Source organism: Xenopus laevis, chromosome 5S (assembly GCF_017654675.1).
Source record: "Xenopus laevis strain J_2021 chromosome 5S, Xenopus_laevis_v10.1, whole genome shotgun sequence".
NCBI lineage: Eukaryota > Metazoa > Chordata > Amphibia > Anura > Pipidae > Xenopus > Xenopus laevis.
Window position 1 is genome coordinate 3325710 of NC_054380.1, and position 27954 is coordinate 3353663.

General features: G+C 36.1%; 1 protein-coding gene across 1 annotated transcript in view; it reads right to left on the reverse strand.

Moving 5' to 3' along the window:
* Positions 1 to 27954, reverse strand: part of pcsk2.S (proprotein convertase subtilisin/kexin type 2 S homeolog) — a 78414-nt gene that overhangs the window by 41576 nt on the left and 8884 nt on the right. Inside the window, 1 exon segment of the mRNA NM_001092688.1 lies at positions 6645 to 6749. Coding sequence (NP_001086157.1) covers positions 6645 to 6749 — 105 coding nt within the window.

Consider the following 27954-nt stretch of genomic DNA (forward strand, 5'->3'; position numbering starts at 1 on the left):
TATATATTTCCAGCTGTATATTATTCTCTGTTATAATAAGTGCAAGGACCTGTCTTTCAGAAAATGCAAAGTATAATTATCGCAGATCAAGGAAATCGGCACTGAGCCTTATATTTAAGCCTATGATTCTCTCTGGATCATTCTTCGTTATTTCATTTCCAGTCTACCCCAGGAATTCCATTTCTTTTCCATGGCAATTCCATCCTTAAAATGACTCATGGTTTCAGCCACCATCTCAGTTATGGTATGCATTTAAATAAGGATTTGTCATGCATATTATAAATAAGTTACCACCAACTTGCCAACCACCATCTCTAGCTTCTATATTTATACATTGTAAGCTCAGAACCAAAACATGTGCATGGATTGAGATCATTTCAGTTTGAAAAATTCTGAATTCTGCTTGAGTCATTTATTTTTCTTGTGATCGATTGTGTTCCAATAACCTGCAATAGGCTGCAAACAACCCTCAAGGCACAACTACGGAAGTTCCGGTTAAGCTCAGAGCAATTAGCTGTAAGGATAAAAAGCTAATCATAAATTGACGTATTGTCAGTTGACAAGGATCAACCTAGAGCTTTCAGTTAATTAATTAAAGATAAGTTCAAGATAAAAACAACATAGTATAAAATATGTTTAGACCAAACCAGAGACACACAAAATATATTGATTTGTAATACGCTTCCACTTAAAGATGGATTTTGAAGTGCCTGGCCTGATGTTATACCAGCAGGACATCACAGAAAAACAAATTAACTGAATAATCAATTGGCTTTCCAAAAAGTACTCAAGCATAGTACAAAACATCAGTAATTCCTTATTTGTGAAAATCTAAAGAACATTTGCTCTTCATTACATAGACTTGTGGCTAATGGCATCGACAGATCCCGCGGGTAAAAATGGAAACTATTTCTTTGTTAATAGTCTGTTGGTGGAAGCCATCTAGATATATGAACTTTAAACATAGAATATATTAAATGCTTTATGCTTTATGACTTCAGATATGTAAAGCTACTAAAAAATAATATTTCATTAGAGTGACAATGCATTCAATGGTACCATATTGCACAGGATATCCTGGGGCTTCCGTATATAATAAATATATATATATATATATATAAATATTTTGTTCATCATTCTTCTAAATTAAAGTATGCACAATGAGACACAGCGGAAAATTGAAAATGAAATTAAGAACAAAAACATCAGAGGAGAGTGTTTGGATGTATTGCACAGTTTGGTATAAAACATTACATTATTATGGTGGTACTAATAATCGTATCTGCCACATTCAGGAAAGTTTACAGTACTTTATTGTATCTTAGTTGAGATCAAGTACAAGGTACGGTTTTATTGTTAGAGAGAGAAATTAAATCATTTTGAAAAATTTGAATTATGTGATCAAAATGGAGTGGAGATGGTTCTTCCTATAATTCAGAGCTTTTTGGATAATGAGTTTTCAGATCATGGATTATAATCAAATGGGAACCATGTGTCAGTGGTTCAAGATGGTTGCATACATTACTGCTTTGCTTTTACCTTCATTAAAATGCCTTCTATTTCATTATCTTTATAGCTGTTATCATCTATTTTTACAAAAAAGTCCTTTGTTTTATTTGCTATCTTTGGGTTGCTGGTATCAACACAAGTACAAAAAAGTAAATACAGGTATTGGATCCATTATTTGGAAACCCGGACTATGGGAAGTTTGTCTCCAATTTAACCAAATAATCCAATACAATAAATCTTCAAAAAAAAAAAAATACGAGTTTTTTTCCCCTCAACTATAAAAATCTGAAAATAACCCATTATATTGTCATCCTTCTAAAATACTTAAATTTTTTGGTGTTACTGTTCCCTTAATGTATGTTTGGCAATACACAGAGCTGAATATAATGAAAGATATCGATAAAGAAACTACCTTTATTTTACGTTTAGTCTCTGCACTCTCTCCTGCTCATTTATATCCCTCTTATGAACTGGAGTCCAAAACTGCCCCCCATACTCCAGATGAGTATATTTTGGGACACTTACATGTAAGTAATTCTGTAGTTATCCACATGGTGTTCAAGAGAATAGTGGAAAAACAGGAGCCTTCAACTACGTGTGAAATTCAATGAAAAAAGTATGTATTGCCAAGTTAACATTAAAAACATGAACAGGTATCTTTCTTGAGACCTTTAAGTAAACCATGACGTGTCTAGTCACCTGACACATTTCATGCCTCATTGTGGCACTTCATCAGGTGTCACAATGAGGCCTGAAACGCATCAGATGACTAGACAAGTTTGCTGCTCTGTTTCCCAACTTAGACAAATCACTCAGCAGCATCCTGCATGGAAACAATAGTTCTGCACAATTTAGGATCATCTGCAAAAATAGAAACAGTACTTTCAATGGCCACCTCCAGGTCATTAATAAACAAGTTGAAAAGCAAGGGACCTAGTACAGAGCCCTGCGGTACTCCACTAACAACACTGGTCCAATTAGAAAATGTTCCATTTACCACCACTCTTTGTAGTCTATCTTTTAGCCAGTTCTCTATCCAGGTACAAATACTATGTTCCAGGCCAACATTCCTTCATTTAACCAGTAACCTTTTGTGTGGCACTGTATCAAATGCTTTAGCAAAGTCTAAGTAAATCACATCCACTGCCATCCCAGAATCAAGTCCCTGCTCACCTTCTCAGAAATAGAAATTAAGTTATTCTGGCAAGATCTATTACACATAAAACCATGCCGGCACACACTCATAGTATTATGATTTGCTATGAAGTACAGTATCTTGTCCTTTATTAACCCTTCGAAAAACTTTCCTACCACTGAAGTCAGACTAACTGGCCTATAGTTTTGAGGCTGAGAACGGGATCCCCTTTTTGAAGAGAGGCACCACATTAGCTATTTGCCAGTATCTTGTCTCCATGCCAGACCTCAATGAATCCTAAAAAAAATTAAAAGATGTTTGGCAATCACCGAGCTAAGCTCACTAAGAACCCTGGGATGAATACCATCTGGCCCCGGACCTTTGTTTAGCTTAACATGTTCAAGTCTCTTTTGTATTAATTAAAATGAAAAACAAAACAAAACATGATTAGAAATCAGTCGCTGCTAAGAAGCCTGTGAGAGACGTTATGGGCATATGAAAGATCTCCAGCCCAAAATGTACAAGAGCAACCTGCATTAGTAAAAGCAACAACATATATGTCCTTTTAGTACCTTGAAATTAAATTAGACTGTGGACCTTGTTGACCTGTATACTAAGGACGTTCTAAAAGTATTCGTCTAATAATCCAGTGCTCAGTATTTTTCCAAATTCGGGTTCAGATATTTGCACTTCTCTGCTACAGAGAAAGGAGCAGGACAAATGCTTCAATTTCTTATTCAAAAATATGATCCATCTCTTGAACAAGTCGTATATTTCAGTCTTCTTTTCCACATGTGCAATGTATTATTGTGAAAAACATGGCTGGTTTAGTGACAATATACTTTATTATTTATACTTTAATATATATAATTTATACTGTATACTTTGACTTTATTATTTATACTTTTATGCTTTCTTAAAACAGAAGTTATTCACATGCCTCATGCTGCCTCAAAACCAAAAATTAGAAACTCTTTGGCCACCCAAAGCCACTGGTTTATTAGCACAGATACAGCCAAATAATTCAGATGCTTAACTACTATTTAGATTTCAGTGACATTTCCTATGTACTGTATAGCATGACTAGTAGCATAAATTATATACTTCATGCATTGTATAACATTTCTACTTGGCGATATTTTGACAATGAAACAAGCAACTAAGATCTGAATGTCAAAATGATCGCTATGTAGAAATATGCTTTCATCACCTAAAATATATTTAAAAACATGTAAGACTTACACTTGAAGCTAAGAAATATGTGGAATTTCTGAGTTCTTATTAGAAGGCAGGCAAAATAATAATTTTGTTGCCTAGAAGTTTTCTGTAGTGTTATATTTACACATACAGGTCTTGTACTGCACATTTCTAAGTACTGAACTCATGTTTCTTTGCATAAAGGAAGAGTTTATGACAGAAAATCTGATAGCAGAGAACAGTCATAAGCAAGATCAGAGATGCCCTGTTCCAATTACAAATTCATTCTTGTGCACAACGCTGAATGTTAGGGAATCTAATCAGAGATGGGATCAATATGGATAAAACATAAATAAATTAGGATTCAGCTCAAGGAATAACCTTTGTGACATTATTTGATACCAATACATCCAAACAAGAATTTGCCTCAATCTTGGTGCATTTTGTCCATACAACTAGGGAGTATCTACATTGGTCAGGCAATTGTTTGCTCAGTAACCAATTCAAATGCCATGGGTTCTTTGTGTAAAAATGCCAGAACAGTTTTCCTAATGACACATTTTCAGAGCTAAGTGTTCCTAAGAAAACTTCTCAAGGTTTTCAAGATGTAATGAGTAGCTTCATTCAGATGGTGAGTTCATCAAATGGTCATTATGATGTTCAGATGGCATTTCTAATCAGTGAAATTTTGGGCCAGAAATCCTTGCAAATCCATAAAAAGAAATATCTGGCTCTGGTTGACCAATTGGTGTTGGTCAACCAGAGCCCAAGAGGTAATGGCTGTAGAACTTCTTAAATTGAGTGTTGTCTCCTTCTTGGAGTGCTCTGTGCTGACCTCCAGTGGATTAGCTATCAATATATGTAGGAAAGACAAGAGCTCCAGGCAGTAGTTGAACTGACACAATATCTATTGGACAAAATCCTTTAGAGTGACATCAGAATGACATCAGAATGACATTAGATTGGACAGGTAATCCTTCATTGTCATAAATCTTTTACATTTATGCAGAAAGCAAATTATTTTAATGATCTTTTGGTTGCATATTATTTATTAAGCAAAATAACAGAATAATTCAAATAAAACCATATGAAAGAATAATGAGAAGAGATGAGAAGCATGGTCTCTGGTGATGGTGGGAATGGCAATAATCTGACCACTCTCTTGTGCAATAATGCATGCATTTATTTTACATAGCAGTGTAACATGCTATAATAATTGTTTTAACAGCACCACTTTTGTATCTATCAGACAACATGTAATAAACAAAGCCACACTGTTTCTACTAGAGAGCGTGAAACGCAAATTTCTATGTAGTAACCAGTAACCGTATTCCAAATGCCCAAGTCGTACCCTTATTGTCATGCTTGCTGAAGGTCTCTAAGGGGCTTGGTTACAACTTCCACGGAGTGCTAATGGGCAGAAATGATTGTTCATTTATACTTACTGTAGCTTACGGCAGGGGCAGTGTTATACTCTGCACTTTGTGCACCAGGTGCTCCCTAACTTGCATGTCTGAATAATGCATAAATAAGGAGATGGGTAGGTTGCAGAAGGAGGGATGCATTCCCCCACTCAATCCTCATGATCACATGATACAGGACTCTATTCAATGGTCTTGCTGCAGGCTCACTGTGCTCCACAATGGAGGGTAGAGATCTGTGCCAATGCATTAAATGAGTAGGACAGAGTGCCAAGTGCATAAACGTGGCAAAGTGTGCCCATTTTCTACACTTTGCACCCTGCCTTTTTTCTCTTATAGCTTACATGTTAAACCCCAGTGGACAATAAAAAAGGGGAACCCACTCAAACAATGGTTTTATTGTAAGTTTCCTTTATAAAGAGCATGTAAAAAAGTAAAAGTATTGTCATCAGAAAACATTTGACATGGAGATAATTACCTTTAGTAACCCACAAACACAAACAAATAAAAAAAAAGAAAAAAAAAGAAAATATCTCTCATATTTAAAAATCATGGCTTTGCGAACCAGGAAACGGTTTAGCGACCTCTTCCGGCAGTGGAAGGTTTGTGAATTTTAGCATTTGCACCAGTGCGCAGTGAATGTATTAAATGTTCTTACTGAAAGTTATGCTTGCTCCAAAAGATTATGCACTGCTTAAAGGAGAAATACACCCCTCCAATAAGAAAATCCCTTACCTACTACCCTAGGTAGCCCCCCCCTCCCTGCTTCCCCTTGCATTGTTAGTTACCCCTGAAATTGCTCCCCAAGAGTTTGCACAGTAAGTGCATCAGAGCTCCTGGGCGCCATCTTCCAGATTTCTGATATTCTTCGGGTCCTCTTCTTTCCTTTCTGTAATTTCCGGCACTTTTGGTGCATGAGCAGTTGCTACAAACCGGAAGACTGCTCCAACAGTGGATGCACCAAAAAGGTAACTATGCAGGGGGGAATCAGGTAGGGGTACTACCTAGGGTAGTATGGTAGGGGATTTTCTTATTGAAGGGTTTAGTTCTCCTTTAAAAGTGTGCAATTAAAATTCACAATGCAATAATAGTTTAAGGAAGAATATTACATTTTTTTATTCTTACCTGTGCAAATTGTTTTTCTCTTTGCGACTTTTATATTATTTTTGCTGTCCTTGATTTTAATACTTTTGTGCAGATTCAGTACAATACGCGACCCCCCCCCCCCATTAATGCCTCTCCCAGCTCGCCCCTCTTGAATACAACCCTGGCGATCGCTGGCAGCTCTGTATTCATCTGGCCATTCGTTGCACTCTGGAAGCATTTTAAACAAAAGTATCAAGTATCTCAAATGACAGAAAAACCAAATGGAAATCTCTTACCTTGGGATCCACGGCTAGATGTTTCTTTTTATTGACACTGCGCCGATGACGGGACTTGGTGATTCCATTTCCATAAAAATGGTATGAACTTTGGGTAAAAGGTAGCTGAGAAAAAAGAAATACAATGATAAATAAAAATAATTTCAAGTAAACATATACATATAAAATTGACTTTAATATATTTTTTGAACCTAATTTCATTTTGCTCTTGAAACCTATGATTTTTTTGTAAACCCAGCGCAGTGAAAATCTTCCAAATGTTAACGGGACATCTGCCATTGACTTTTACATGTTCTTGGCAGGTCTGAGTTGGTAGACTTTTAACACCATCGGACTTTAATAAATCCTAAAAAAAATTTATTTTCCCCTTTAAAAGTCCAACCAGAACAATTCGGAGCTTAAAGGGCATGTAAAGTCTAAAAAAGAATAATGCTAGAAATGTTGTATTTTGTATATTAAATATAAACATGAACTTACTGCACCACAAGCCTAATCAAACAAATAATTTATGCTTTCAAAGTTGGCCATAGAGGGTCACCATCTTGTAACTTTGTTATACATCTTTGCAAGACTAAGACTGTGCACATGCTCAGTGTGGTCTGGGCTGCTTAGGGATCATCATAAACAAAGCTGCTTGAGTTCTGCATGGCTGGGAAGTAAGGCGGGGGCTCCCCCTGCTGTTCATAAGTATGATTATTTCCCTGCAGAGCAGTTAGGGACCATCTGACAATTCCTATCCACAGCAGTAAATGAAGGGAGAATTTCACTGCATACAGTCAGGTTTCTTATAAAAATGGTACACATTTTTTAATTAAAGTATATTGGAGATAGGTTTCTTTTTCATTAAAGAAAGTAAAAATGGGATTTTATTTTTTTGCCTTTACATGCCCTTTAATAAATAACCCCCAAAATTTTGATTTACACCCACACAACTGAAGGGCAATGGCATACTTGAATTTGGCACCTTAATATTGTATTTTAGTGAGAAAAAAAAACACAGTGGGTGAAAAATGACCAAGATTGTCTTATGGCTCATTGGCCTAAAGGTCTCACAACTGTCTAAAAGTGCTTAGTTTTACAGCTCAATCAGCATTTTCCTTAAGGAGATCTAAAGGGTGGATAATATATTGGGCCAATAAGCAGGGGTAGAACAACAGATTAAGCAGACCCTGCAGTTGAAGGGAGGCCCAGGAATCTAGAATTATTGAGCAATTTCAGTATATGTTCATTAGAATTGGTCAATTCTAGGGATGCACCAAATCCAGGATTCAGTTCGGGATTCGGCCAGGATTCAGCCTTTTTCAGCAGGAATCAGATTCGGCAGAATCCTTGTGCCTGGCCGAACCGAATCAGAATCCTAATTTGCATATGTAAATTTGGGGCAGATAGGGAAATCATGTGACTTTTTGTCACAAAAGAAGAATTGTTTCCACTTTTACCTTTCCTGCCCCTATTTTGCATACACAAATTCGGAATCAGATTCGGTTCGGTATTCGGACAAATCTTTCACCAAGGATTCAGGGATTTGGCCGCATCCCAAATAGTAAATTTGGTGCATCCCTAATCAATTCAGCAATGTTTTAGGGCCCTAAACTGAGCTTAGCTACTGAGCCCAGTAATATCTGCAGATTCCTTCCACACAACACCGCAGCTATTTTCCTTTACAGTCATTATATTTATATTTGTAACTAGGCCTGGAACTTAAAAATGTGAATGTATTCACCCCTGGGGAAAAAAAGTAATAATTATGGAAATTCTGTTATTAATTGATCACGAATCATTAAACCTGTCAGGATACATGACTTTTTAGTGTGTCTATAATGTGTATGACTTATTTGTTGCCATCACACTGCTTCCCGTCATATTAAATAGAATGAATGAAGTGACACTGGCCCGTGGCATTTAATAACCGCATGGAATTATTGTGGCATTGCATTATCTCAGTTCAACTGCAATCACAGAGCTTGGTTTAGAGGGGCATTGGATATTGTTACTGAGGTGGAAAGAACAAGAACAATGAACAAGAGAAATAGCTGCTGCTATACCGCCAGCAAAGCCTCTTCAGATTTTAGATTAATGTTCTGTAAAACAGTTCAGATCCTTGTTCAGATCTGCCTTCAGCATCAAGAACACACATTATCCTGCCCTCAGATGCAATTTGCAGTAGAAAAATCATTTTCTTTTGCTTCTCCTGCTCTTGCTGGGTTTTTGAATTTGCTTCTAGCTCAGATTAAAAATAACAAGTAACCGTGTGACTGTACCCACCCGAAAGTGGTAAAATGACCATTTATTAAACATAGTTATGAATTAATGTAACTTGTAACTTGATTTTTTGGAGGGGGTAACTTATTTAGTAGAGGGGCCTAAAGAGGTGGAGGAAGTGAAGTTGAGGACATGGAAGGCAAACTATGATCAATGAGAAAAGTCTAACACCAACACCATAATATTTGTGAACTGCATTGGGTCAATGGGTGACTTTTCTATTCTCACACCAAACACGTTGGAGTCAATGGCCATTTTTTTTATTGTGTTTTTTGCTCATGCCAAATGCATAGAAGTCAGTGGGAATTTTTTTGCATTGAAGTCAATAAGTATTTTTTTGATGTTTTTTCAAATGTGAATTTTTTTTCTGAAACAAAAATTCTAGAGCAGTGAGATAGTGTCCATACGATGAGGCTATTTTGTCAGACTCCTCCTGTTTCCTTCTGCAAATCCCATTTCTTCTTTTATTGTAAGTCACCTCTTTGGCTAAATATTATTTCAAATTGCTTTCACTTAGACAGGGACATAACTACAGAGGATGAAGATCCTGCGGCTGCAGGGGACCCAGGGGGTATAGGGGGCCCTATGAGGCCATAATTGATGAGCAATTTTAACAAGTTGCAAAAAATAAAAGTTGCACTGTACGACACACGATTTTATCTCGCACTGACGTTTTGATCAGAATTATTGGTAAATGGAGGGGATTCAGATTTGGGAGTTTGGTAAAAAAAAATTAATTTATTGAGAGTTTTAGTAAATACACCCCTTACTGTCACTGTACAAGAAACCGAATTTCCAGAAACTCTGAATGCTTCTCCAACTGAGCCCATTTTAAGTAAATAATTACATTTTCTTAAAGGGATACTGTCATGGGGAAAACCATTTTTTTCAAAATGAATCAGTTAATAGTGCTGCTCCAGCAGAATTCTGCACTGAAATCCATTTCTCAAAAGAGCAAACAGATTTTTTTATATTCAGTTTTGAAATCTGACATGGGGCTAGACATTTTGTCAATTTCCCAGCTGCCTCATGTGACTTGTGCTCTGATAAACTTCAATCACTCTTTACTGCTGTACTGCAAGTTGGAGTGATATCACCCCACTCCTTCCCCCCCCCCCAGCAGCCAAACAACAGAACAATGGGAAGGTAACCAGATAGCAGCTCCCTAACACAAGATAACAGCTGCCTGGTAGATCTAAGAACAACACTCAATAGTAAAAACCCATGTCCCACTGAGACACATTCAGTTACATTGAGAAGGAAAAACAGCAGCCTGCCAGAAAGCATTTCTCTCCTAAAGTGCAGGCACAATTCACATGACTGGGGGCAGCTGGGAATTCGAAAATGTCTAGCCCCATGTCAGATTTCAAAATTAAATATAAAAAAATCTGTTTGCTCTTTTGAGAAATGGATTTCAGTGCAGAATTCTGCTGGAGCAGCACTATTAACTGATTCATTTTGAAAAAACTTTTTTTCCATGACAGTATCCCTTTAATGATTTCCCTTTTCTCTGTAATAATAAAACAGTACCTTTAGTTGATGGAAACTAAGCTGCAGAAATCAATATTGAAGCAAAACAATTCTATTGGGTTTATTTGGGGGTTATTTACTAAAACGCAACTTTTTCTCAATAAAAAAATTCGACCAACCTCCCAAACCCGAATCCACTTTAATTTATCAATAAAACTTCTCAAAAAAATCGGTGCGACAAAAAGTCACAACAAAATTGAGCGTCAGTTCGAATCATGCTGCTGTGTCAAATTCTCACTCTGAAAACACTCAAATTTATCGAATATATATATATATTTTGTAATATTTCTCTGTACCTGTCTTTAATTATGGCAATTTATACTATATTGTGTAGAAAAGATCCAGTCCTCATTATATTTTGCTGAGCTCAATTGTCGCCAAGCAGCAGACATTGATGCTGCCCTTTAATTTTCTGGTGGTAGCTTTTGGCAAGTTTGTATTATTTATCACTTTCTTGTGAAGACAAGATTTAAACTGTGCCTTTCTATCTGACTAATGAAACATCTCATGTTGCTATCTCTTCTTTGTCTTGCAAAGAACTTTTTGTGAGCCCTACATTACCTTCACTGGCAGTCTATTTACTGCTAGAAATAGGAGGAGTTTTGGGAAACGGATTAAAAAATTCACCATGCCGTGAGTTTCACGAGGTACACAAGAATGACACGTGGCAGATGAAAATAAATTGCATATGTAATATTATCCTCCCCTTTCCTTCCACATTAACCATTGGGATTTTTGCACCTAGACATCTGGTGGTCAGATTTATTAATTGTGCCTCTGTTTGTAGGCTTCTAAGATGGAAACTAGAGATGGTACTTTTTGGTTAAACAGCAACGTAGTTACTAAGGGGAGTATTTATTAAAACTCAACATTCACTTCTCACTATAATAATATATTTAGCCAAGTTCCCCCAAATCACATCAATTTACCAATACATCTGATCTAAAAAGTTGATTCTGAAAAATGTTGTGACAAAAACATATGACTTTTTCGATTTAACACTCGAATCGTGCAACTTTTTCAAGTTGTAGCCCAAAAAACTCAACTTTTTTGGATTATTGAATGAAAACTAGCCTAAACCCCTCAGCTGGAGGATATTTGGATTGTTAGTAGCATTAGAGCATAATAAACCTTAAAAAAAATTGTTTTTGTTTCCTCTAAAAATTCAAGTTTTTCCCTTTTAAAAACTCGACCAGAAAAATTCAAGGTTTGATAAATAAGCCCCTAAGTGAAGTAGTAGATACTATTAGAAGAGGCAATGTCTAAAATCACAAATGTGTTTTTAAAGGGATACTGTCATTTTTTCAAATTGTATCAGTTAATAGTGCTGCTCCAGCAGACTTCTGCACTGAAATCCATTTTTCAAAAGAGTAAACTAAATTTTTTTTAATATTTAATTTTGAAATCTTAAATGGAGCTAGACAAACTGTCGGTTTCCCAGGTGCCCCCAGTCATGTGACTTGTGCTCTGATAAACTTCAGTCACTCTTTACAGCTGCACTGCAAGCTGGAGTGATATCACTCCCTCTCCCCAGCAGCCCATCAGCAGAATAATGGTAACCAAATAAATGCTCCCTGGTACATATTAAAACAGAATTCAATAGTAAAAAATCCAGGTCCCACTGCAACTCCCACAGTTACACTGAGTAGGAGAAACAACAGCCTGCCAGAAAGCAGTTCCATCCTAAAGTGCTGGCTCTTTCTGAAAGCACATGACCAGGCAAAATGACCTGAGATGCACCTACACACCAATATTACAACTAAATACACTTTTGTTGGGTTAGGAATGAAATTTTACATGGTATGTGAATTATTTGCAGTGTAAACAGCGTAATTTAGAAATAAAACTACACCATAAAAATTATGTAGGTAGTAGGTTCTCTAAAAATATAAGGCAATTCAACACATTTTTACAACAGTTATGTGAATTTTCCCAAATTTTTGCATAGCAAAGCCTTGAAAAAGAAGAGAAAGGTTAATTATATCTTATTTAGGTAAATACAAGGTACTGTTTTTTTATTACAGAGAAAATGATACTACTTCAAAATTTGGATTATTTGATCTGCATAGTTCAGCGCTTTCTAGGTTTCCTGATAATGGATCCCATACCTGTCTCAGCATTTAATGGCATCCACTGAAAAAGTTTTATACTACAGGAGACTACAGGATAATAGCTGTGACGGAATTACTTTAAGCAAAAAGTATGAAGATGATGAGAACAAATGATGAAAGAATTGATTGTCCAATCAAGAATCAGGATATGCAACTTTTTGTTGTTGCAATACAAAGTGTAAATAATAAAAACTAAAATAAACATTTTAGAACATTAACAGTGAATAAAAAGGACTAATTAGCAATAGGCCATCTCTGCATCCAATAATGTACCGGGCACCAACTTAGTTCAGCCCCATATTATGGCGGTTATATTGGCATATTATAAGTATTTTAAAAAAAAATCACCTATGAGTAAGTGCCGGCGGGTATGAAACATGTAAGGTGGAGAAGCATGGGGTCAGTATGCTGAAATGTTTTTAATATACATTTTTGAATACATTGGAATTTTTATAATTTTGAATTTTGAGTTATGGGATTTTTTTTTAAATACTTGTGAAGTGTACCTTGGGAACCAGTAGATTTCCCGTTAACTTCGGTCCTTTGAATGATCTTGGATTACCCCAACTATTAGCATTATTTGCATATTATGCCATGTCCATACAGTATGTTACTTCTAGATGGACCTTTAAAAGCTTTATGGATGTATATAATATCACTGTATTGTATAGAAAGACACACATTATTGTGTGCAGAATCAGGTTACCATTGTTTTCTTTGTTTTTCTAAATGGCCAAAATGGAACACAATGTGAGTCATTAACTAAATGCCGACATCCCTTAGTGCACCGTGACTGTGCCAGTCATTTAACCTAGTAGTAATGGATACTGCCAGTTCATTTGCAAGAAAAACCTCATTACAGTCTACACAAGATCTTTAGCCCGAGAAATCCAGAAACAAGTCTCATTTTATATTGACTGCATTTCCAATAGCCATCCTTTCAGAAATACATAAAAAAATGAAAAATGCAACTTTTTGCAGTTGTTTGGATAAAAATATCGATTTATATTACAGTGCAAATGGCCAACGGAAGAGGAAAGCTTAGAATAGTAAATATCGGCAAACAGAAGGGAAGAAATGGGGAAGTGCATGACATTATATTGGAATTAAATACATCAAGAGTATCAGTAGAAGAAAGTGCTAATGTGTTTAAAGGAACAGTAACACCAAAAAAAGTAAGTGTTTTAAAGTAATGAAAATATCATGTACTGTTGCCCTGCACTGGTAAAACTGATCTGTTTGCTTCAGAAACACTACTATAGTTCAAATAAACAAGCTGCTGTGGAGCAATGGCGGAAATTGAAAAACGGCTATATGGCACAGGATAACGAATGAATAACCGATAACTCCATTAGACAGACAGAGCTTATCTTCTATCTGCTGTGTAATCTGAGCCGTTTCTCCTTTGAATGGCTGCCCCCATTGTTACACAGCAGATAATTTATATAAACTATAGTAGTGTTTCTTAAGCAAACACAGCAGTTTTACCAGTGCAGGGCAACACTGCATTATATTTTCATTACTTTAAAACACTTTTTTTTTGACGTTACTGTTCCTTTAAGACTCAGAAGAGATGAGTCAACCCCTCTATTCCTTTAACCAGTACATTCAGTTTAGGATCTGAAAATTTGAGTTTTGAAAACCCAAACTTTTTGAAACACTCAGTTTCCAGCTGTAATGTAACTATTATATAAAGAAAAGGATGTTTGACATTGGCTTTCCTGTAAAAACGTCAAACTCAAGTATGTACAGCACTGCGCAATATGTTGGCACTCTATAAATAAATGTTAATAATAATAATGTTATAGCAAAACCATAGTTACAACCATCTAACTATATAGGGTCACATTAACATTTTTGTTACATTTTGCCTACTACAGGGGAATATTTACACTGACTTATCTGTAAAAACAATAAGCACACTAAAGGGCACATTTACTAAGGGTCTAATATCAAGGGTTAATAAACCCTTGAATTCAACCCTCGCAGTAAAATCCTACGAATTCAAATATCGAATTTGAAGGATTTACCGCAAATCCTACGATTGATCGATTGAAGGAAAAATTGATCGAACGATTCGAAGGATTTTAATCGATCGATTGAAGGATTTTTCTTCGATCAAAATAAACCTTAGAAAAGTGCTGGGGAAGGTCCCCATAGGCTAACATTGTACCTCGGTAGGTTTAAACTGCCGAAGTATGTAGTCGAAGTTTTTTTTAAAGAGATAGTACTTCCACTATCGAATGGTCGATTAGTCGAACGATTTTTAGTTTGAATCATTCGTAGTCGAAGGTTGTAGTAGCCTATTCGATGGTCGAAGTACCCAAAAACATACTTCGAAAATCAAAGTTTTTTTTACTTCGAATCCTTCACTCGAGCTTAGTAAATGTGCCCCTAGTTTCCTTCTGCTTTGCCTGTTGCTTTCCAATACAATCTGGTTTCCTCTGAACAAGGGCATGATAACATCAGGCCACACTTCCTTCTAGTGTTTTAAAGGGATATTGTCACGGGAAAAAAATGTTTTCTTTTTTTTTTTCAGAAGTGCTGCTCCAGCAGAATTCTGGACTGAAATCCATTTTTTTAAAGCGCAAACTGATTTTTTCTATATATATTTTTAAAGTTTGGCATGAGGCTAGACATATTGTCAGTTTCCAAGGTGCCTTCAGGTCATGTGAGTTGTGTTCTGATAAAATTCAGTCATTCTTTACGGCTACACTGCAAGTTGAAATTATATCAACCCCCCCTCCCTAGCAGCCCATCAGCAGCCTATCAACATGAACAATGGGAAGGTAACCAGATAAGCAGCTCCCTGACACCTCGGCTGAAGGATTTGTTTGCATTGTTAAAGGTGCTCCCTAGCTCCTAGTAGTAGACATGTTTCATCCTGAAGTTCTGGCTCCTTCTCATAGCTCAGAAGAAGGCACAAAGCACTGAAATGGCTGCCTACACACAAATATTACAGCTAAAGAATGCATTTGTTGGTTAGAATAACATTTTAAATAGTAGAGTGAATTACTTGCAAAGTAAACAGTGTAATTTAGAAATAAAAAAATAAACCATAAAAATCATGACAGAATCCCTTTAAGAAGGTCTAATCAGGGAGGGAAGGTTTATGCTGCATGCTATTTCAGAAAAGACTAGATAGTTTGAGGTGTTTAGCTTTTACTATTGTTTTACTTACAATTTAAAGTGTTAACTTGACATGAGATTTTCACTCAGAAATGCTCACAGGCACAAGATGAAGGCAGAGAAAAGCCCATGTCTCTTCTAGTTAGATGCAAACTGTAGTGCTTTTTGGAGACAGTATTATTGAAATACAGTATATATAGGGTTCAAGGCTATTTATTTGTGGTCAAACCCCTGATTTTATGTACCTCCACTTTTATGGGGTTTTTACAGTCCCTTTATGTTGTAATGAATATCCATGGGAGCACATTTTATGTTCTTCCTCATTGTATGTTATCATTTTGCCCCATTTTCCTTAAAAACCTGTGTTGCCCTGTGAATGTGACTTTTCTTCCATTTTAAATATTTTTACCCCTAGTTTATGTTTTCCTGGATTTTTGGAAAAGATAAAATCAGGGTGACTGTATTCTTACCTTTGACAATACCTTTGAAGTCAATATGCACAAAAAAATTATGCTCCCAAAATAGATCAAAGCGAATGGATGTTTTTTTCTTTTGTCATGCCAACTTTTTGTTCAAATACGTATAAAATGAGGCCAATGGTTAAACCAGTTAAAGGGTCAAAAAGGTTTTCTCATTTTCTAACTTCAGTTAAACTGTTGTATGTTCTCTAAAGCTAATTTTAAATGCAGTGGGGAAACACATTTTTAAAACAAGCATGTAAAGCTGCTAAATGCTCAGATTTCTTCTTTTTATAGTAAATAGACAATTTTTTGAAATCTTATTTTCAAAATGTATTTATTTTTAGTATTTATACTTTTATAGACTAGATCATTTGCTTTTTGTGGTTGTATCCTTGAGTTCAGTGGTTCCCAAAAGGTAGAGCTTGAATTAGTGGAAGGGGGGCTCAGCCCCAAGGCCAGTAATAATGAGAATTGGGGAGAATGGCCATTTGCTTGATTAGATATTTTGGAAAGCCCAGCTTGGGGTGAATATGTATTTGCTTTCCTAGATATTCATAAAACTACAAGTGATAGTGCAATTTTTCTATAGCTGAACTTATTTCATGAGCTGAAAGTAGCTCAAAGGGGGACAGATTAATGGTTAGCTTGAAGTGAGAAACGTTGACAACCACTGTTCTAGTTGGAGAAGAATGCTATGATTGTGTGGACGCATGAAAGACTTGTAAGCACACACAGAATGTACAGTATGTAGATCCTTGTATATTCCTGTAACCTTTCATTTCCCCTTCTAATTTTTTTATTTTCTTTGCCAAATTTCCTTTTGCTCATTTTTAGCTCAGTTCCTCAGCATTTACAGGCAAAGAGGGGCTTTCAAAATAATAATTAAAAAAAATTAAACATTACATTGCTTTATAAGAATAATATATTCAGGATGTTACCTAGTGCAGGCAGTTATACTCGCGGCTTTTAGCACCTGCTTGCAGATATGTTACTCAACTGTGGTGGTGTAAGACTGCAAAAAATACACCCTTTATGTTACTGGCTTTTTAATTGGCTTTGAGTTTGCATTTTTGTTTTTGTTTCTGTTGATTGCTATTCATTGCCTGTAGAGAGAATAATTGTGCATTTAAACATCTCGCTACATCCAAAGCAAAGCTATACAGGTAATAGATGTTAAAGTAGTCACATGGTTAATGCAGAATCTGGAGCATAAATAAATAACATTGAATGCAATTGAAAACCAATGTATTCTTTGCATCAAAAAGTACAATAAAAATCATTCCCATCATTCAAATCGAGCGTTTTCTATTGAAACATGCCAACATTAAAATACTGTTGATTTTCGCTGCTTTTTTTTCTTTGACAGAGAATAATTCTCAGAGACTAAACATTGAACCTGAAACAAACAATATTAATCGTTTATTTAAATAAGACACTTGCCACCTGTCCTTCCAGTCACACTGGCCGTCTGTTGAATCCTTTACCCACACAGAGATCAGTAGTTCCATGAGTGGAGGACAAATCTCTTTGATTTGTCCCCATTGGCAATAGACTGCAAGCTCTGGTGCATTAGCTTGTCAGCTGATTATCCCTCGGAAATGCTGACTTCCATGATTTTGAACAACAATCTGCTCAAATGTGCAGCTGATTGGAATACAACTGTTTTGTCCCCTGCTAAGAGAGAGACTGATTGTAAATGGGTCAAAAGTCTTGGGGCAGCTCCGTGTGCCTTACCCAGATCAAACCTCCTGTTTCACAGTTTTCATCTAGACAGTCTCAAATAGGTTAATAATGTAATCTAAAAATGATTAGCATTGCTAAGCCTGACTTCAACCACAATTTCAACCAGGAATCTACTGTATATTGGTTGAGTTGCATGTTCTTGTGCTTAAATGGGTTTCCTCCAACAGTCCCAAAATATATCTGTAGGTTAACTGGATCCTAATGAAAATGTCCCTGGTGTGTCATATGGCCTATATGTCATTGAGTAGAGTTAGTTGTTCCTGCTCATAGTATTTTTAAGGTTTGGAGCATATGGCTCTTCTTCTTTGGATTCCACCTGTTGCTAGGGGGTGGATGTGCTAGGGACACCATTAAGGAGCCTAGGACCTAATAGGGGTGAAAACCGTTACTGAAGTCAGAGAAAAGGACCCCATGAATGACATATAGAGAGTGGATTGCAAAATCCTGTAACAACATCCTGCTGCTATCTTTTAATAAATTGTTTATTTGGTTCAAGAACCACAGGCAACCTGTGCAAGTTTTACAGTTTAATCTCTGACCCTTCTTCCACCTACTGCTCATCTAAGAGAAAGTGAGTCATAAATGTAATGGTGTTTGGCCTCAGATCAGCTGGATTTAGGCAATACAGCAAATAGTTATGTTAAAATCAAGAATAGAACAACAGGCCTAAAGCAGTCAGGTCAAGCTGACAATGATTTATATTTATTTTTTTGCTTATAAGAAATAATATTGCGCACTTTTTCTGGAATTGGTTGATAACTTGTTTCATCCTTGGAGATGGAAAGTACCAAGGACATTGAAAAACAATCATGCTGTTCGTCTTGTGTCTTAATAGGGGGGGGGGCTGATTTAAGTAAAATGCATAATAGCATAATGCTAATAATGTTTGTAGGAGGTTTTAAAAATGGATGTATTAATGAAAAGGGGATCCCACGCCTTTGTCTGGACCTGTTGATTGCTGCTTTTGCTAATCTGAATGTAAGACGCGCTGGGAAATCCCTGGGTCTTTTTACCTCCCGGTGTGTCTCTCCTCACATCTGAGGGCATAGGCGCGCACCAGTGCTGATGTCAGGAGGGAATTGATGTTGGCTTTCGTTCATCGGAGTAGACTCTGAGCGTAATGACGCTCGGGTTTTGACGACGAGCGTCATGAAGTCATCTCATCATTCAGAGCAAAATTTTAAATTTTGTCACCAAATTCCCTTTAAAAGGGGAATTCTCCATTTTGACAGTGCCCAAGCTGGCTTCTGTTTTCAGATCCTGCAGAAGCATTTATACTGTTTTTGAACTCCTAGTTTTTGACTTCTGCCTGATTATTGACTTTGATTCCTGCCGCCTGCCTTGACCCTTTCGCCTGATCTTTGACTACGTTTTTGCCTAATCCTTGCTGGTACCTCATTTTTTAGACTTGTTACTATTTTTGCACTACTCCTTGTAGGTTCCGCAGCAGAAAGCCCGGGGCCCCAAAAGGGCGTCTGTGAACACCAGAATCCACAGGGGTGCCCTGTGCATCTGAGTCTACCCACCGCTTCTAAGGTTCCTAACTGACCAGTACGTTACACTGCACTGTTGGTCCACTTCTTCAATAAACCTTATCTTCTGAGTTTGAGCATTATCCATGTGTCCAGATGCGGTGATTTCCAATAGGAAAAGAACCTGACTTCTCAGTTACACATATGACACAGTTCAGTGATCTGAAAGTCAGTGCAACCCACTTCACAAGTTGCAGCCCACACCACTAGTGCGTCCCTCATATAACCAAAGAATGAGCTACAGCTCCCAAATGGTACAAAGGCACCCAGACAAATTCATAGGTGGCATCTTACAGAAGGGCAATGAATGCATGGTCACCAGGAAAACTCAGCATAATAGTGTAGTTTTATTTACAATATCTAGTAGAGTCTAAAGCAGCTAGACTCTATGGGGCAGATTCACAAAAGAGCGAATTGTTGCCAGCGAACGCTGTGCACTCTTCGACAGGCGACAATTCGTTAACACTGAGCTAATTCACTAAAATGCAAAGTTGCGTCATGGGTGCCAAACACTGGCAACTTTTCACTAGCATCACTTCGGCAGTGTGAGCGTTTTAAAGCTCTTTAGTAAATCTAAAATGTTTCACTACTCATCTGAGTAGCTTCTTCAGCTACTCTATATCATGACCTGGATGAATGAAAATCTTCATAGAAGTGTCCTTTTATTTATTTAGTGCATAGAATATAAAACAATACATCCTACTCACTACAAATGCATAGAAAAAAATGTACAACCTCCTAATTGGGAAATCAGCACAATTCACCCAATGAGTTTCATAGAACTTCACTTCTCAAGGGTTCTCTCCCGTGTCACATTTCCCAGAACTCCAGCCTACTTTCTCAAGGGTTTCCTAAACCTCTTGAGAAAACAGGTTAAAGGCCTGGGAAATGTGTTGTGTGAATTGTTCTAATTACTTTGGAAATTATTTCAGACCTACTGTTTGAGTCACCCTATTGAGTCATCTCAACCATATGAAAGCACTTGTGTCACCTGCACTAAAAATGTTTATATTTTCATAAATAGAAACACTGAAAAAATAAATAAGGTTCCTGCTATTTCTGAGAGTTACTCAATAAAAAATGATTGTAGTTGTAGCAGTGACGTTTTGTTCTTTCTGTTTGTTCCTCAGATAAAACAACGTTTGAAATCAATAATATATTAATGAAACATCTACCAATAACAAACAGCCCCTTGTCTATAGAGTCCACATGTTTTTGGTAAAACAAATGTAATTGGATTAAACAACTAATGGTATCAGTATTAGTATATCATTTATACTAATGGTACATTTCAACAGATTGTATCTCTACATCTCATAACTGCCCCAAGGAGAGTCGTTTCCATATGCTTTAAAAATACAAATGAATGTTTTTGCCTATTACAAGCAAACACCGATTTTTGAGTGAAAATTTGAATTTAAAAAATTCTAATTTCAAGCTAATTTTTGTGTACTTTGACTAGGGAACAGTTCAAATTCGATTCGAATTTGAAAAAAATTAGAAAATTTGAATTTTAAAATTTATCATATACTGTCTCTTTAAAAATTCGACTTCGACCATTCACTATCTAAAACCTGCCGAATTGCTGTTTTAGCCTATGGGGGACCTCCTAGAGTCAATTGGTGGACTTTGAAAAATCTAAGGGTTTTTTTTGGAAAAACATTGAATTGAATTCGATTGAATGTGCTATTAGTTTGATTCGTAAGATTCTAATTAGATCAAAAAAATGGGCCTGTTCTATTGAAAAAGGACCTATTCGGCCAAAACAAAATTAGATTTTTTTTTAATAAATTTCGATTGGTCTTTTTTATTAGAATTTCGAAGTTTTTGAAATTTGAAATTCAACCCTTGATAAATCTGCTGTTTTTAGAAACTCCCATTAACTCGAAATTCGACCCTTGATAAATTTGCCCCTTAATGTCAGTTTTTTTTCACTATAAAATGAGAATTTTTAGCGGAAAAATAACTCTACTTTTTCCATATTTATTATACCCGAGTCTGCAAAAAGTCTGAATCCAAAAATACTCCACCTTCAACCTGTCAAAAACATACCTTGTATTTGATGATAATTAAGCAAACACAATTCTTTTGAATTTATCTAGCAGAGGGACATTTTAATAGGCCTACGTGTCGGAACTAAAACAACAGAGTAAATCAATATATCATTTTTAATTATGAATTAATATGTAAACATTGCTATAGAAGAAAGATTTGGTGCCAAGAACTAATGTGCACGATAGAACCTGACTCATCTGGCCAAAGAGAGATGGTGCCTATTTTATTTAAAGTAAGATTAAGACTAATAGGAAATGACCCTTGTAGGGTATAAATTTGTGCACGGTTCTATTATTTATTAACTATAAAAATAAGGCTTAAATGAGAATGTAATTAAAAATCTAAAGTGTTATTTAAAATGGCGTTGAGGTCTGTAATCACTCAAAAAGGATGCAAACCTGGTCGCTAACGTTTGTAAAGATGTTTGCCACACCTTACGCATTTTGGGAATGATTCCCTTAATCACAGGCCTGATGGTTGTCTTACACACTGTTTTAATATACCACCATTCTTTTTAAGGAGTGCAGCCTGTTTTTGCTTGAATGAAGTAGAACAAATATAAAAAAATTAGATGTCGAGAGGAAAGAAATGAAATAAAAAAAAAAATGGCACAACACTATTCACTAACAAACAGATGGATTTGTTGTCAAATACATTAAAGGGGTAATTTACTAAACTCCAAATGCCAAAAACCTGAAAAAAAATTAATGTTTTAGTAGTATAAAATCTAGAATTTTTGGAATTATTAAACCCAGAGGATGGAAAAAGCCTGAATTCGAAAATCCGGCATCTCAAACCTGCCAAGGTTAGACATATAAGTCAATGGGAGAATTTCTAAAGATTTTTTAATCTGTGATGGGTCTCGTGCAATAATCTGAAGTTTTCAGGCAAAAATCTAAAAAAAAACTTTTTACGATACATTGCTTAGCCTACTTTTAGGACTTTTTGTTCTTATGCAAGTCTTGATAACTTTAGTAGCAACAAAAGTAATGTGTTTTTGGAATGTTGACTTATTGGCTATGTCTTTAATGGCTATGTGCAATTGCTGTAATGTTTCTTTTTTGCTTGACAAAAAATAAAGATTTAAAAAAAAAAAAAAAACTTTTTACGTGGAAATTTCGAATAAATTTGTAGGAAAGTGTATTAATAAATAAGCCGAAAAAAACCCGTGAATATTTGGTCTGAGTTTTTTCAGTACAATAGAGGAGTCTGAGTTCCCAGGCTCACTTCATAGCTGCACTGAGGGCTCAGCTCAATCTGGTCAGTGGCTGACTCAGGATATGATCTATAAAGCATTGATAAAAATTTATGTAAACAAGGCTCCAGGGCTTAGTTCAGTTTTAGACCAGCCCCTATTTCTGATTTTCTCAGATTCGCCTTTCATCTGGTATGGTATCTATAGATATCTATCATTCCAATATTTAAAAAGGGATTACGATCTCAGCCTGACAATTATAGGACAGTAAGTTTGACATCGATGGTGGGCAAATTATTTGAAGGCTTGCTAAGGGATCACATTCAAAATGTTGTCCTGGTGAATGAGCAACAATCAGCATGGCTTTATGAAGGATAGGTCATGTCAGACAAATTTAATTGCTTTTTATGATGAGGTAAGTAAGATGCTGGACAGTGAGAGGGCAGTAGATGTGATCTATTTGGATTTTGCCAAAGTGTTTGATACTGTGCCCCACAAACAACTGCTTTCTAAACTAAGGTCTGTTGGGCTTAATGAAGTCGTTTGCACATGGATAGGAAACTGGCTACAGGATCGGGTACAGAGGGTGGTTGTTAATGGGACATTCTCTTCTTGGAGTAAGGTTCTTAGTGGGGTCTCTCAGGGCTCGGTATTGGGTCCATTTTTATTTAATGACTTAGGGGAGGTTATTGTAAGTAATGTATCAGTGTTTGCAGATGACACAAAACTATCAGCCCAATTAATTCCATCCAGGATGTGGCACTTGCAACATGATCTTGACAAACTGGCAATCTGGGCAGCTAAGTGGCAAATGAGATTCAATGTTGATAAATGTAAAGTCCTGCACCTGGGATGTAAAAATATCCACAATATCCATATTAATGTGACTGCACTAGGCAAATCCATTATGGAAAATGACTTTGGAGTCCTTGTAGATGATACACTTGTCTGTAGCAAGCAATGCCAGTCAGCAGCATCAAGGGCAAATAAGGTCTTGAGTTGTATTAAATGGGGCAGAGAGTCACGGGAGGAGGGGGTCCCACTGTATAGAGCACTGGTAAGGCCCCATCTAGAATATGCCCTACAGTTTTGGTCTCCATCTCTCAAACAGGACATTATTGTATTAGAGAGGGTACAGAGAAGGGCAACTAAGCTGGTAAAGGGAAAATCTTAGCTATGAGGAAAGACCGGCCAAATTGGGGATGTTCACTCTGGAGAAGAGGCGCTTAAGGGTTGATATGATAACTATGTATAAATATATAAGGGGTTCATATAATAATCTCTCTAATGATTTATTTACCAGTAGGTCTTTCCAGCTGACACAAGGTCACCCATTCCGATTAGAAGAAAAGAGGTTCAGGCTAAATATTGGGAAGGGGTTTGTTACAGTGAGAGCTGTGAAGATGTGGAATTGTCTCCTTGAATCAGTGGTACAGGCTGATACATTAGATAGGTACAAGGAAGGGTCGGATGCTTTATTCACCAGTAGCTCCTCCCAGCAGACAGGAGGGAGCCAATGAGATTAGAGGAGGGAAAGGGGTGTTACAGGGAGAGCTGGGAAGTGAATCAGGGGTACAGGCTGATACATTAGATGTGTGTTTAGCAAGTGAGGGAATACAGGGATATGGGAGATAGCTCATAGTACAAGTTGATCCAGGGACTGGTCCCATTACATCTTGAAATCAGGAATTAATTTTTCCCCCTCTAAGGCAAATTGGAGAGACTTCAAATAGGGTTTTCGCCTTCCTCTGGATCAACTGGAAGTTAGGCAGGTTATATATAGACTTATGGTTGAACTCGATGGACGTGTGTCTTTTTTCAACCTTACTTACTATGTTACTATGTAAATTTGGACTTTGATCAATAACCCCCTAAACCTCCTTAGAAGCCCCTTTCTGAATGGAAATGTCGAAATTTGCATTTAAACTGACCGTATGTGAGCAGAGGGTTTAAAGGATAAAGCAGAGATAGGTCTTGCCTGCATAACCCGACTCAGAAAATAATAAAACCAAATATCACGACATTCGCTAAATTGTTTTCGTCTTCTGTCAAGCCGAGTGTTTGAACAACGCTAACCTTTAAATAGTGATTTTAGGGCTGTTTAGCTGAAAGAACAGACTTCTGAAAAGGTTATCGCTGGAGCAATGAAGTTCATATTTTTCAAGTTTACCCCTGTGTTGCCTGTCAACGTAGAAGTTACTTTAAAAGAAGAGTCAAACTGCTACAAAATTTATTTCTGACCCTGGTTCTCAATGCAGCATACTGTAATATAAGTGTTTGCATGGAAAGCGTCATACAGAATATTGGTGCCTCATGCATCGAGGCGGGACAGTCACTTCCTTTCACTTTCCATTTAGTACTTCCTAGATATCACTTCACTGCATTTCCCCTTCCTCCTCACACTCTATAATTGTGTAGAGTACCATGCATGAGCATTAGGTCCCCAATTCTGGTACATACACAAGATTTTAGGGTGATCAACAACTTGCCTTGTCACAAAATGGCACCTGCCTGCTTCCTATGATTGTGAATTCCAAGACTGAAGGAAACAAAAATTAAATAATAAATATAGTGTGAGTAAACTTTATTTTGCTCAACTAACCTGTCAAAAACTAACCTGTCATAAAAATACCTTGTACTTGATAATAATTAAGCAAACAGATTTATCAAGGGTCGAATTGAAAAATTGAATTTTTAAATTCAAATTTTGATCTAATTTTAGTGTACTTCGACTAGGGAATAGCCCAAATTCATTTCAAATTTGAAAAAATTTGAACATCGAAATTTATCATGTACTGTCTCTTTAAAAATTTGACTTCATCTTTTCGTCATCTAAAACCTGCCGAATTGATGTTTTAGCCTATAGGGAACCTCCTAGAACCTAATTGGAGTCATTTGGTGGACATTGAAAGATCTAAGTTTTTTTTAAATACTTTGAATCGAATTCGATTGAATATGATCCGAATTTGATTCAAACAATCGAATACAGCCTATTCACTCGAAGTTAAAGAATGAAAATTTTTTGAAATATTTCGGTTGGTCTTTTTTTTATTCTAATTTCGAGTTGATGGGAGTTTTACAAAAAACTCCCATCACTTTGAGATTCGACCCTTGATAAATCTGCCCCTACATGTTTAAATGTTTTTTTTTAGCAGACTTAAGGTATTGTGATCATAATTACAGAAAGATCCCTTATCCAGCTAACCCAAGGTCCCGAGCATTCCAGATAATAGATCCTATAACTGTTCTATAGAACAGTAGGTAGCTCAAGCAAATGTACCTACCCACTGTTACTTACTGTTCTATAGTACAAGTATAGGATCTATTATCTGGAATGCTTGGGACCTTGGGTCTAACCTAAAGGGCTTCCTGGATAATGTATTGTTGAATGTAGTGGTTGTTTTCTCTTACATCCATTTACAGAAATAAATATTTTAGCATGTCACATAAAGGAGCCACATTACAACTATAATGGAGAAAACATGTACTGGGCACAGATGAAATTAATTTGAGTTTTTATTCCCTTCTAAATGTAATTACAAACAGACATTGAGAATAGTTAATACAATTTACTTTACTAGTGTTTCTAATGAAATAATATATATCACCAAATAGAATAATACAAGAAAAAGCAGACAATTTTTTTAAAGAAATAAACTAACCCCATTAGATGTTTTTTAATACAATTTTCTGTATTTTTTCATTTAATTTTTGACTTTAGGAAAATCCGTTTCAACATATTTAAATATATGTATGCCACAAAAGTACAAATTACTTATACTAACATATATTATATAATAATTAATACAGGTATGGGACCTGTTATCCAGAATGCTTGGGACCTGGGGGTTTCCGGATAAGGGGTCTTTCCATAATTTGGATCTTCATACCTTAAGGGGCATATTTATCAAGGGTCGAATGTAGAGTTTATGGGAATAAATAAAATCGAAATTAATTAAAAAATTAGAATTAGTTAAATTCGGGTGAATGGGATCGACCTGCAAATTCGAATCATATTTGAATCGAATTTGATTCAAGTTTTTTCAACAAAAAAAATTTAAAATTAAAAAAAAATTTGATTTTCCACCAAACAACTCCAAATTGATTGTAGAAGGTCCCCCATAGTCTAAAACACCAATTCGTCAGGTTTTAAATGGCAAATAGTCGAATTTGAAGGGACAGTACATAATAGATTTTGAATTTTTTTAAAACTCAAATCGAATTTGGACTATAACCTAGTTGAATTACACTAAAATAAACTAAAATTCTAATTTGAAAATTCTAATTTTCAATTCGACCCTTGATAAATCTGCCCCTAAGTCTAGAAAGTCATGTAAACATTAAATAAAACCAATAGGCTGGTTTTGCTTCCAATAAGGATAATTATATCTTAGTTGGGATCAAGTACAAGCTGCTGTTTTTTTATTAGAGAGAAAAGGGGAATAATTAAAAAATTATTGGAGTGTATGGGAGAAAGCCTTTCTGTAATTCGGAGATTTCTGGATAATGAGTTTCCGAATAAGGAATCCAATACCTGTATAATACTTTTTGTTATTGGTATTTGACTTTTATCAGTCTCAAGAGAACACATTTCAGTGCTTTATAAACAGACATATCCACCAACATGTCAAGATGCATTAAAATCATATTCTCTTGAGTTTCCACCTTTTGAAAGAGAAGAACAGCCATGTGTGTGCGTAACGCAGCGAGAGGTGGGTGTTTGTTTGTGACAATTAGAGAGAGGGAAGTAAAAATATTATTGTACCTGATCCTCAAATGTATATTTTCTGTTTACAGTAAGATAAATTACAGTGACATGAGAAATCTAAATAAAAACACTTAAACCAATAAATCATGTTTCTAATAACAATGTAATTGAGCAATTTTCTTTCCAATAAAGAGAATGATATAAAACGCCATTCTATAACATCTATATAACTTTGCTACTCACAAAAAGTTCTTAAGAAATGATTTTTTTAATGAAATTTGTTTTATTTCAGTTGCGTTTTTCTATAACTGATTTAGTGGAGATATGACAATTATATCTGTAAATATACGTGGGAGTATAGGTTTCTGCGGTTTCTCCAGTACATCAGTAAAAGATTGTTCCTTTGACTTAAGGGGGATTGAAATTGCCATAATGGGATTCAGGATTAATGTCTCAGTTGCTTCCAAGTCCTCTGCTGCAGACCAATACCCACTCTCTCTTGGAACATTATACAGGTGTGGGATCCATTATCCAGAAACTCATTATTCAGAAAGCTCCAAATTACGGTAAATCTGCCTCCCATA